Here is a 13258-nt window from a genome sequence, read left to right on the forward strand (position 1 = left end):
TAATGGAATGTCAGGAATGTCATGTCATAGAATGGAATGTCAGGAATGTCATGTCTTTTAATGGAATGTCAGGAATGTCATGTCTTTTAATGGAATGTCATGTCTTTTAATGGAATGTCAGGAATGTCATATAATAGAATTGAATGGCATGTCTTTTAATGGGATGTCAGGAATGTCATGTCATAGAATGGAATGTCAGGAATGTCATGTCATAGAATGGAATGTCAGGAATGTCATGTCTTTTAATGGAATGTCAGGAATGTCATGTCATAGAATGGAATGTCAGGAATGTCATGTCATAGAATGGAATGTCAGGAATGTCATGTCTTTTAATGGAATGTCAGGAATGTCATGTCTTGGAATGGAATGTCAGGAATGTCATGTCTTTTAATGGAATGTCATGTCTTGGAATGGAATGTCAGGAATATCATGTCTTTTAATAGAATGTCAGGAATGTCATGTCATAGAATGGAATGTCATGTCTTTTAATGGAATGTCAGGAATGTCATGTCATAGAATGGAATGTCAGGAATGTCATGTCTTTTAATGGAATGTCAGGAATGTCATGTCTTTTAATGGAATGTCATGTCTTTTAATGGAATGTCAGGAATGTCATATAATAGAATTGAATGGCATGTCTTTTAATGGGATGTCAGGAATGTCATGTCATAGAATGGAATGTCAGGAATGTCATGTCTTTTAATGGAATGCCAGGAATGTCATATCATAGAATGGAATGTCATGTCTTGGAATGGAATGTCAGGAATGTCATGTCTTTTAATGGAATGTCAGGAATGTCATAGAATGGAATGTCAGGAATGTCATGTGTTTTAATGGAATGTCAGGAATGTCATGTCTTGGAATGGAATGTCAGGAATGTCATGTCTTTTACTGGAATGTCAGGAATGTCATGTCATAGAATGGAATGTCATGTCTTTTAATGGAATGTCAGGAATGTCATGTCTTTTAATGGAATGTCATGTCATAGAATGGAATGTCTGGAATGTCATGTCTTTTAATGGAATGTCAAGAATGTCATGTCTTGGAATGGAATGTCTGGAATGTCATGTCTTTTAATGGAATGTCAGGAATGTCATGACAGGAATGTCATGTCTTGGAATGGAATGTCAGGAATGTCATGTCTTGGAATGGAATGTCAGGAATGTCATGTCATGTTATGGAATGTCAGGAATGTCATGTCTTTTAATGGAATGTCAGGATTGTCATGTCAGAATGGAATGTCATGCCATAGAATGGAATGTCATGTCTTGGAATGGAATGTCAGGAATGTCATGTCTTTTAATGGAATGTCAGGAATGTCATGTCATAGAACGGAATATCATGTCTTTTAATGGAATGTCAGGAATGTCATGTCTTGGAATGGAATGTTAATGGAATGTCAGGAATGTCATGTCATAGAATGGAATGTCAGGAATGTCAGGTCATAGAATGGAATGCCAGGAATGTCATGTCTTTTAATGGAATGTCAGGAATGTCATGTCATAGAATGGAATGTCATGCCTTTTAATGGAATGTCAGGAATGTCATGCCTTTTAATGGAATGTCAGGAATGTCATGCCTTTTAATGGAATGTCAGGAATGCCATGCCTTTTAATGGAATGTCAGGAATGTCATGCCTTTTAATGGAATGTCAGGAATGTCATGTCTTTTAATGGAATGTCAGGAATGTCATGTCATAGAATGGAATGTCAGGAATGTCATGTCTTTTAATGGAATGCCAGGAATGTCATGTCATGTCTTGGAATGGAATGTCAGGAATGTCATTTCTGTTAATGGAATGTCAGGAATGTCATGTCATAGAACGGAATATCATGTCTTTTAATTGAATGTCAGGAATGTCATGTCTTAATGGAATGTCAGGAATGTCATGTCTTTTAATCGAATGTCAGGAATGTCATGTCTTTTAATGGAATGTCAATGTCATGTCTTGGAATGGAATGTCAGGAATGTCATGTCTATTAATGGAATGTCAGGAATGTCGTGTCTTAGAATGCAATGTCAGGAATGTCATGTCTTGGAATGCAATGTCAGGAATGTCATGTCATGGAATGGAATGTCAGGAATGTCATGTCTTGGAATGGAATGTCAGGAATGTCATGTCATGGAATGTCAGGAATGTCATGTCATGGAATGTCAGGAATGTCATGTCTTAGACTGGAATGTCAGGAATGTCATGTCATGGAATGTCAGGAATGTCGTGTCTTAGAATGCAATGTCAGGAATGTCATGTCTTGGAATGCAATGTCAGGAATGTCATGTCATGGAATGCAATGTCAGGAATGTCATGTCTTAGAATGCAATGTCAGGAATGTCATGTCTTGGATTGGAATGTCAGGAATGTCCTGTCATGGAATGGAATTTCAGGAATGGCATGTCATGGAATGGAATTTCAGGAATGTCATGTCATGGAATGTCAGGAATGTCGTGTCTTAAAATGCAATGTCAGGAATGTCATGTCTTGGAATGCAATGTCAGGAATGTCATGTCATGAATGTCATGTCTTAGAATGCAATGTCAGGAATGTCATGTCTTAGAATGCAATGTCAGGAATGTCATGTCTTGGATTGGAATGTCAGGAATGTCATGTCTTGGAATGCAATGTCAGGAATGGCATGTCATGGAATGTCATGGAATGTCAGGAATGTCATGTCAGGGAATGTCAGGAATATCATGTCATGGAATGTCATGTCATGTTATGGAATGTCAGGAATGTCATGTCATGGAATGGAATGTCAGGAATGTCATGTCTTAAAATGGAATGTCAGGAATGTCATGTCTTGGAATGGAATGTCAGGAATGTCATGTCTTAGAATGGAATGTCAGGAATGTCATGGATTGGAATGTCAGGAATGTCATGTCTTAGAATGGAATGTCAGGAATGTCATGTCTTGGAATGTCATGTCATGGAATGGAATGTCAGGAATGTCATGTCATGGAATGGAATGTCAGGAATGTCATGATGTTTTAGAATGCAATGTCAGGAATGTCATGGCTTAGAATGCAATGTCAGGAATGTCATGGAATGGAATGTCAGGAATGTCATGTCTTAGAATGGAATGTCAGAAACGTCATGTCATGGATTGGAATATCAGTAATGTCATGTTATGGAATGGAATGTCAGGAATGTCATGTCTTAGAATGCAATGTCAGGAATGTCATGTCTTAGAATGGAATGTCAGGAATGTCAGGAATGTCATGTCTTAGAATGGAATGTCAGGAATGTCATGTCATGGATTGGAATGTCAGGAATGTCATGGAATGGAATGTCAGGAATGTCATGTCTTAGAATGCAATGTCAGGAATGTCATGTCTTGGAATGCAATGTCAAGAATGTCACGTCTTGGATTGGAATGTTAGGAATGTCATGTCTTGGATTGGAATGTCAGGACTGTCATGTCATGGAATGGAATGTCAGGAATGGAATGTCAGGAATGTCATGTCATGGAATGGAATGTCAGGAATGTCATGTCTTAGAATGGAATGTCAGGAATATCATGTGGAATGGAATATCAGGAATGTCATGTCTTAGAATGCAATGTCAGGAATGTCATGTCTTGGAATGCAATGTCAGGAATGTCATGTCATGTAATGTCATGGAATGTCAGGAATGTCATGTCATGTTATGGAATGTTAGGAATGTCATGTCTTAGAATGGAATGTCAGGAAAGTCATGGATTGGAATGTCAGGAATGTCATGTCATGGATTGGAATGTCAGGAATGTCATGTCATGGAATGGAATGTCAGGAATGTCATGATGCCTTAGAATGCAATGTCAGGAATGTCATGGCTTAGAATGCAATGTCAGGAATGTCATGTCATGGAATGGAATGTCAGGAATGTCATGTCTTAAAATAGAATGTCAGGAATGTCATGTCTTAGAATGGAATGTCAGGAATGTCATGTCTTAGAATGGAATGTCAGGAACGTCATGTCATGGATTGGAATGTCAGGAATGTCATGTCATGGAATGGAATGTCAGGAATGTCATGTCTTAGAATGCAATGTCGGGAATGTCATGTCTTGGAATGGAATGTTAGGAATGTCATGTCTTGGAATGGAATGTTAGGAATGTCATGGAATGGAATGTCAGGAATGTCATGTCTTGGAACGAGCCTCACACAATTTGCGAGCCCATTGGGAATGGCAGGCCCTCCCAGGTATGGTGGCCTGCTGGGCTCAGCAGCCCAACATGTCTGGGACTGCTTTTAAATAAAGCAGTTTATTGTTTAATGTAGCCCGTTTTCCTTAAAAGAAAACTAGAGGCACTTAAAAAAAAAAAAATGAATCGTTCTCATTTAATTTTTTAAGGGCAGGTAGCGGTTCCTGAGACCACTGCTTGCCCTTAAAAAATATTTTCAGAGCCTGTCACAAAGGGGAAGGGGTCTCCTGGGTACCCCTTCCAAATTTGCGACTCTTGAAGAGGGTGGTAATTTACGAGTGTTTTGCGACCGCAATTGTAGTTTCACAACATTTGTACATGGGTAACAGAGTCGCTATTTGGAAGGGAACGCCCCTTCCAGATAGCGAGTCTCTATACACTTTTTTGCGAGTCGCAATTCATTTGCAACTCGTAAAATTGTTTTAGTACATGGCCATTCCAATTTTAGCATGCGCAAACGGGTCGCTAGTCCGTTTGCGCATGCTAAAATTGTTCGTACATCTGGCCCTTACTTGCTGACAGCAGCTGGTGCTCCTTTCAGTGTTCTCACTGGTCCACATTTAAAAGCATTGTAGATGTGAGAGCATGTAAAAAAAAATGTTATGCATTTTGAACTTGAGCAGCATTACAACAGTGATTGTTTTTTTGTCCTCCTAGGACGTGCAGAAGATTCTCTATGTAGACCATAATCTCCAGCGCTTGAAAGATCCAGCAAATTCAACTGACAAACTTGAAAATGGAGCTTGTGGCGTTCGTGTAATACAAATAAGCCTGGATGGCCAACACCTTGCCTCGGGTGACAAAGGTGGCAATATCAGGCAAGTGCTGTCGTTTCCAACATTTAGAAATAATTGTGTAGTCCTCTGTCTGCGTCCAAACTCTTTCTGCACCTAGCTTAATTGCACAGCCAGGGCACCATCTCTTGAATTGTTTCAGCCCATCAAGCAATTAGAGGTCGGCGGATGCTGTACATCCCCCCCAAAACAAGGCAGAGTGCGTACATGTCTATATACTGTAAATGGAGAGAACTAGGCAATGGCCTATTTTTGTTGAATCTGCTGCATCCGCCAAACTCAAATTAAGCCCCTAAGAGGCTTTAGAATGGAACATGCTTTTCCTCTTTTCTTTCTAGTCTATATTCAAATTATTGCCCCTTTCATAGGTTATGTTCGCTTTTCTCCTCCTCCTGTTCGATCAATGTCTTTTCTAATTAACCAAAAGGACAAATGTTTTACTACATTCGTCAGAGGAATTAACGGTTAGTTGTTGGTCTTTGAGCCTCTGTTTTTATTAGGTCGAGGACTACCGGTCTGCCGAAGGCAGAACCGGAAGTCGGAGATTTAATGTTTTCTAGAGTGGCTATTTAGCCCGCCTCTCTTTTAGCTTCTCCTCCATTGGCTGGCTTCCTAAACGGAGGCCAGCCATTGGAGGAGAGAGCCGTCCCTCCAAATAGGCTCCGTCTTTTCCAGATTCGGGGGCGTGTTCCTTGCTGTTCTTTCTACTTTCTAACCACGCCCTTTCTCAGGCGTGTTTTTCTCTCTTCCAGCCAATGGCAAGAGGAGAGAAAAAGAAACACGCCCCCGAATCTGAAAACGCCACTGCGTTTCTCAGAGGCATTTCTGCTTCGCCTCGGAGAAAGGCAGTGGTGTGCTTGTCCTCTCCCCCTGCCCCTTGGTTTGAAGGTGCTAATGAAGCCGTGCGGTGTTGTCACGCAATGAGCTTGTTTGCTGTTGTCTGGCCGTGAGGATCCATCCGTGTAACCACTAAGGCAGGCAGGCAGCAGCCGATGGTTCGGGATTAGAATCTCGTATGATCAAGGACACCGAAGGCCACGGAGTACAGCCCTAAGTTCTTGTTTGCTTTGCTTTCTAGGATTTGTGGTCATAATTTTTAATAACCTAAAACAGGCCTACAAGTCCCGGAATGCAACGTGAAAAAACCTGGACTAGCTGAACATAGGAAACATTAGAGCTCTGCACGCGCACCTCAGAGGTACCATAGCGAGGCCTCAGTGGACATTGGAAACACACCCTCTTTCAGCGGGGACACAGCCAGTGTTAGTGGCTGTAGGGGACACTGCACGGACACCCTCCCAGCAGCAGCTGTGGCGTGCCCCTCTACCAATAGGGGAAACAGCACACTATCCTTCCCTGCAGCAGCTCAACCAACCCCCAGCAGCAGCAAGGAGGCATTCTTCACATTTCTCCAGGGCGCACGCTCCAATGATCATATAGCAGCATAGTCTCGTGCCCTGCACTTCAAAGTCTCGGGCGAGACTCCGTGGACATCCCGCGAGCGGACGGACGACGGCAGCTCAGTCAGGAATGTAAACATGCACCTCGCACCCCCCGCTACCATGGCTGCACGGGTAAATGTGACATCAAAGGGAGTTACGCGCAGATCGATGGATATCTTACATAGATGGGAAAGGAGGGTCCTGGAGTGATTAAAGGCGCAGAGAATGGGACAGAGCGTGGAAGACGATAACAAATGGATGTCAGCTGTAAAACGGTATGTTAATGTTTTCCTCCTTTTAATGTCCTTTCACAGGTCGTAAATGACATCGCACAGGTTTGTGGTGTCTGTACTGTGTTGGTATGGGGGAAAAACCTTTCATGTGCCACAGATGTCCCTTTCTGTGGAGGGAGAGAGCGAGCGATAGAGAGAATAGATCCGCTTGGATTCACAGTGTAAGACTCCAGCAGCGGCCACATATACAACAAAAGTCACAATAGATAGAAGCAAGCGACATTAAATGCCAGCTCCGTTGTGATAATAATGAACGAGATTGTTTTTGTTCTGCTGATGTCCCAGGGCAGCAGCTGTTATTGATGTATACAACACAAGTGAAGGATGTGGCGTGATGGCCAGAGCTGCTTACTTTAGAATTAGAGACCCAGGTTCGAGTCTCGGCGTCCTGTCAACAGCCTGTATTTCCAGCAGACTCTTTAGTCTCCCCTTCCCTAAAATGAAGGGTCGAGTTCGAATTAAAACTGCAAAAAAAAGAAGAAAGGAAGCTATACACATGAAGATAGACCATTCTCCCAGGAGCACACGATGTGGGGAAGGCATGAATTGAGGATTAGAATCCCGATCCACTGATTCTCCATCTATGCCACTGCTTCACACCTTCTGCGTAATGACTTGAAAGAAAACCGAAAAATATAACGCATGCTCGTGGTTAGGCACAGTTATTTGCAATGCTATTATTGGGTAACACGGTGGTGATCGTTTTAGTGACATCTTAAGGATAACAGTCTGAGTCAGCCAGATCAAGGATTCAAACTTGTGCCATGCAGGAAGAGCTATGAAGCAGGTACTCTAATTCACTGTACGAACTTTTTTTGTATTCAAACATTTTATTGTATTATTGTCAAGGCATAGAAAAAAGAGGCAGATAAGCATTAAACAGATACAAAGTAAAGGACGCTTGCACATTACAAGGTATGATATATGGCACATTTTAGTTCGACAATTCATTACAGTACCTTGCATTAATTAGTTCCATTGTGCGTTACCTGAGATCGTTGTAGAGTGACATTGCTTTTCATGAGGTCTGGATTTGCAGGTTGCTTTAGTAATAACAAAGGTGGTAGTTACAGGCCTACTATAGGAAGCACATGGGGCAACTTCAAAGATGTTGGGCTCAGGTGCGAGCTATTCAAGTATATAAGGTGATTGTTGAGTTGTGCAAGTGAGGAAGAGCTAGAGGAGAGAGAAAAGAGAGGGGGAGGTAAGGGGAGTGGAGTGGAGGGGAGGGTGTGCCCCTGATTTTTAGTCAAAACTATATGGGATTCGGTGAGAGCAAGTCTGCTAGGTCCAGGGTTTTTGCATGCAGGGTTTGACCTTGCGTAGGGTCGCTGTGCTAACTTAACATGAATATACCTTCTCTGAATTGGATTGTTAATCATTGTTATGTTGTATCATTTAGAAAGTGTACTTCAGGGTTTTAAGGGTCTCTGACCCAGCAGTATTTAACAAGCTTTGGTAAATACATTAGGCTTCGCCTAAGGGATTAATAATATGCTGTTTTTTGCTGTAAGTTGTAGCTTGCTGAATAGTTGTACAATATAAGTTACAGAACGTCTCTTAAAGTGCTATTTACAAAAAGGCAATATATTGTGCTGTTACTAGTGGTATAGTGCGGGTAAGTAATAGCAACATTTTGAAAAATGAAAGAGGAAAATAATAGAATTAATTGATGTAATAGCTATATTATGTATTTAGAGGAGTTTTGACAACTTTTGGGCTATGTGCCACTGCACTTGCTGCACCATTCACATCATGCTCCTAGTGCCTGTAAGATAACTGCACCTGTGACTGCCTGTTTCGTAGTAAAATACAGCAATATTTGGTGTTCAGAGGAGTCATGACAACATTTGGCCCCGGTGCCCCTGCACCTGCTGCACCATTCAAATCATGGCCCTATTGTCTGTAAGGTAACTGCACTTGTGACTGCTTGCTACGTAGTTAGTTATAGCAATATTTGGTGTTTAGTGGGGTCCCTAGTGCTTCTGTCCCCGGTGCCACTGCACCTGCTGCACCATTCCAATCAAGCCCCTTTTACAGCAAGATAATTGTAATTGTGTCTGCCTGTAAAATAGTAAAATCTGCTAATGCAATAGGTATCACATATGCAAAAAAAAAGCTAATGCCAATAGAAATGACAATGCCATTTATTTAGGGATACAAAAATGATAAAAAAAATAATAAGCAAGACCAATAGCTCTACCTATAATATTGCCAAGACCATTGCATTGTAAATGCGTGTTATTACTTGCATCTGAAAGAGACACGTTAGTAATAGATTCCTTACCTTAGAATATCCCTAGGCGTCAGACTGGATCCGGAAAGTTTTGCTAGCAGTACCCCTGGCCGTCAGTAAGTGGCGTCGTGCGGCTCCGCTTCCGTCGCTGGCGTCGTAAGCGCCGAGATGACGTCACGGAGACTACTTAGGCGCCAACCATGCGCGCTGATGTCAGTTCTTTCTTTTTCCGCGCCAGCAAGCGCAGTTCCGGTTAGAGCACGTACCTTAGTCACTTTTTGACTACCCTTTTGAGACTTTTTGTCTCCTGTACTCCTTTAAGTCTTCTGGGGCCTGCCATCGCAATATGTTGGTGGCAGACCCCCACGATGTTTGCCTCTACTGCCTGGAGACCAACCACGACTCCTGGGACTGTCTGGCCATGGCCCCGAAGAGCTTGAGGGAGCGGCGCCGGAAGCTGCTGGTGGTCCGGCACTCGTCCCAACGCCGTTCCAGGTCCAGAGACCGTTCTCGGGAACGCTCGCGAGGCCGATGTCGTCGCTCCTAGGGCTCCAAGTCTTCACCCTCGGATTCGGGTAAGCGATGACACAAAAAGAAGTCGAAGAAGCGAGTTCCCTCTCCGATGTCCCCCCGTCGGTCCTCGGATGCGGACAAGGGGGACAGGGGTTCTGCTCCTGCGGCTCCTTTGGAGCCTGGGAGTCCCGCGGCCTACCCACCTTACTCGGGTCCGTTGGCGACTCCCGAACGGGTGTAAGAATTTCTTGCTACCATGGACCGCCTCTTTAGGCCTCGGGCTCCCGCCGGCGTGCCTTTGGGCACCGTGGTCACGTGTCCAGATCTTGTTGGTCCGCTGGTTGAACTAGCTTCGGTGCCACAGGATCCTGCTCCATTGGTTCCGGCCCCGGTGCCACTAGGTCCAGCGCTGCCGGTTCCAGCACCGAGCGCCACCCTCGGCTCCGCCCCCGGCGCCGCAGTGGGTTCCCTTTTTCCCGCCCTTGCCCAGGTTCCAGGACCATTTTGTTCCAGCCTGGGATCCGCATTGGGACGCGGCGCCGGCTCGGCCCCGGCAATGCCGTTTCCGATGCCGTTTGTTCCTTCTCCGGCCCCAGCTCTGCCGCCGCGGTCTGTTCCCCATGCGACAGAGGTGGAGGATGACTGGGAGTGGTCCGAGGACCCTCTTGCCCGTCATTGTGACTCCGAGGAGGACTGGGTGGATGACTTGGAGGATGCCAGTGACCTCGACGTCTCCTCTGACCCGGGCTTTGCCTCTCCCCCGCCTACCATGGAGGAGGGCGCCTCCTACACGATGGTGCTCCGTCGGGCAGCTGAGGTTCTCAACCTTGATCTCCCTACGGTGGCCCTCAAAACTAATCTCCTCACTGAGGTGCTCCAGACGGCCTCCACTTCGTCGGAGCCCCTGCTCCCATTTAACGGCACCCTCACTGACGTCTTGTTGGGCACCTGGTCGCGGCCAGCCACTGGGGCCCCTGTGGATGAGAATGTCGCCAGGCGTCACTGCCCAGCGCCTGGTGACCCCGCTCTTCTGACCACGCATCCTACGCCTGAGAGCCTGGTTAGCCAAGCCTCGACCTCCGAGTGCCTTTCCCAAGGCTCCGCCGGATCAGGACTCTAAGAAGCTGGAACAGTTCGGTAAGCGGTTGTTCTCTTCGGCCAGCTTGGGGCTGTGGTCAGTGATCAGCGCCTGCTTATTGGGCCGCTATTCCCACGTGGTGTGGGATAGAGTTGCACAGGTGTTTACTTAGTGTCCTGAGGAGACCCACATTGTGCTGTCCAAAGCTGTTGCTGAGGGTAAGGATTCGGCTAAGTTCACCATTCGGTGTGGTTTGGACACCGCGGACTCACTGAGTAGGGCGATTTCTACGACTGTGGCGCTTCGTCGCCACGCCTGGTTGAGATCTACCGGGTTCTCGCCAGTTGTCCAAAGCTCGCTCATGGACATGCCCTTTGATGGCACTTGCCTGTTTGGCGATAAGGAGCGTTTTAAGGACTCGCGGGCCACGGCCAAGTCCTTGGGTCTTTCCGCACAGAGCCCGGCCACTCTTGGTTTTCGTTCCTTTCGTGGCCACGGCAGAGGCGCCCAGGCACGTTCCTTCAGCAAGCCTGTGCAGAACCAGCCTCAGCGCAGACGCGGCTTCCGCAGGGGTGGGTCTGGGAATCAGCGTGGGGGTCAGTCCACTTACGCCCCGCTGCTTCTACCTCCAAACCTCCCTAAACCGAGCTATGTGGAGCACCCCACGCCGGTGGGTGCCAGGATCCGCCACCACCTCCCCCACTGGCGCGATATCACATCGGACAAGTGGGTGTTACAGACCATCCGCAGGGGTTACTCCCTTCCCTTTCAGTCCTCCCCTCCAGCCATGCCACCTCGGTGCCACCGCATGTGGGGGGATCACTTGGTACTTCTCCAGCAGGAAGCTACAGCCCTCTTGGCCAAGGGGGCCATCAAGTGCGTTTCTGGGCAGGAAGTAGGGAGTGGCTGTTATTCCCACTACTTTCTGGTCCCCAAGAAGGACAAAGGGGGCCTGCACTCCATCTTGGACCTCCGGAACGTCAATTGCTTCCTCCGGAAGGAGAAGTTCAAAATACTGACTCTGGCTCAGGTCCTGACTGCCCTCGACCCTGGAGACTAGATGGTAGCGTTGGACTTGCAGGACGCATATTTTCACCTTCCCGTCCTGCCGGCCCACCAGTGTTACCTGCGGTTCACGGTAGGCCAGGAGCATTTTCAGTTTGCTGTGCTCCCCTTCAGCCTTACCAGTTCCCCTCTGGTGTTGACGAAGGTGATGGCGGTGGTCGCAGCTCGACTGGGCAGGTCGGGGGTGTCAGTCTTCCCTTACCTCGACGACAGGTTGTTGAAGGCGGGCTCGCCCCAGGCAGTCGTCAACCACCTTCAGACTACGGCCGACCTCCTGCATTTGCCGGGGTTCTCCATCAACGTGCCGAAGTCGCACCTGAGACCCTCTCAGAATCTCCCCTTCATCGGAGCGGTTCTGGATTCAACGCTGTTTCGGGTTTATCCTCCCGAGCAGCCAGTCCAGGATATTCATGCTATGATTCCAATCTTTCAGCCTCTATCCCGGGATTTAGTCAGGATGACCCTCCAGCTTCTGGGCTTGATGGCATCCTGCTGGTGACACATGCCAGATGGCATATGCGGGCTCTGCAGTGGGACCTGAAGTTCCAGTGGGCACAGCATCAGGGCAACCTGTCCGATCATGTCCAGATCTCGGAGGGCACTGCACGGCAGTTGCAGTAGTGGCTCACGAATTGATTGTGTCAATGGCAGTTCCCTCTCCCTTCCCCATCCGGAGCACACAGTGGTGACGGATGCGTCCCTCCTGGGATGGGGAGGCCACTCGGGAGAGGCGGAAATCAGAAGCCTCTGGTCTCCGGCAGAGTCCCGGCTCCATATCACTTGCACTGAAGTAATTCCTTCCCTCTGTCCGGGGAAGTGTGGTGCAGGTGTTCACGGACAACACCACCGCCATGTGGTATTGCTACAAACAGGGTTGGATGGGGTCCTGGACCCTATGTCAGGAGGTTCTGCGCCTCTGGACATGGCTGGAACATCTAGGCATCAACTTGATGGTTCAACACCTGGCAGGTTCTCTGAACGCCAGGGCGGACAAACTCAGCCGTCTGTGCTTGATGGCTCACGAATGGCGTCTGAGCTCGGACGTGGTGCAAGGTCTCTTTCGGCAGTGGGGAGAGCCTTGGTTAGATCTATTCGCCACCGAAGAGAACGCGCAAAGTTTTTAGTTCTGCGCATTGGAATTTCCAAGGCGGCACTCGCTAGGCGACGGTTTTCGTCGTGAGTGGAGTTGCGGTCTATTGTACGCCTCTCCGCCTATACTACTTCTGCCCAGATGCTGAAGAATATTCGGCGCAACCGGGCCCAAGTCATCCTTGTGGCTCCGGATTGGGCACGAAGATACTTGTATCCCGAGCTACTCAGCATGGCGATCTATCCCCCGATACGACTGCCTCTTCGGGAGGATCTTCTGTCGCAGCAGCAGGGGACGGTCCTCCAACCGAACCTGTCCAGCCTCCACCTCCATGCGTGGAGATTGAGCAGCGACAGTTGACAGCTTTTGATCTTCCTCCCGAAGTCTGTGATGTCATTCTGGCAGCCAGGCGCCCCTCCACTAAAACTGTATATGCCTGTAGGTGGAACAAGTTTGTGGCATGGTGCACAGCTAAGGCTGTGGATCCCCTTTCTGCCCCTCTTTCCGAAGTCCTTCTGTTCCTTCTTTCTTTAGCCCAGCAGGGCTCTGCTCTGGGCACTATCAAA

General features: G+C 47.1%; 1 protein-coding gene across 1 annotated transcript in view; it reads left to right on the forward strand.

The window, feature by feature from the left end:
* Nucleotides 1-13258, forward strand: part of WDR62 (WD repeat domain 62) — a 699214-nt gene that overhangs the window by 216154 nt on the left and 469802 nt on the right. The window contains exon 11 of the mRNA XM_085625650.1: nt 4839-4999. Within this exon, the coding sequence (XP_085481776.1) occupies nt 4839-4999 (161 nt within the window). The remainder of the gene's footprint in view (nt 1-4838; nt 5000-13258) is intronic.

Source organism: Triturus cristatus, chromosome 9 (genome assembly GCF_964204655.1).
Source record: "Triturus cristatus chromosome 9, aTriCri1.1, whole genome shotgun sequence".
Classification (NCBI taxonomy): Eukaryota; Metazoa; Chordata; class Amphibia; order Caudata; family Salamandridae; genus Triturus; species Triturus cristatus.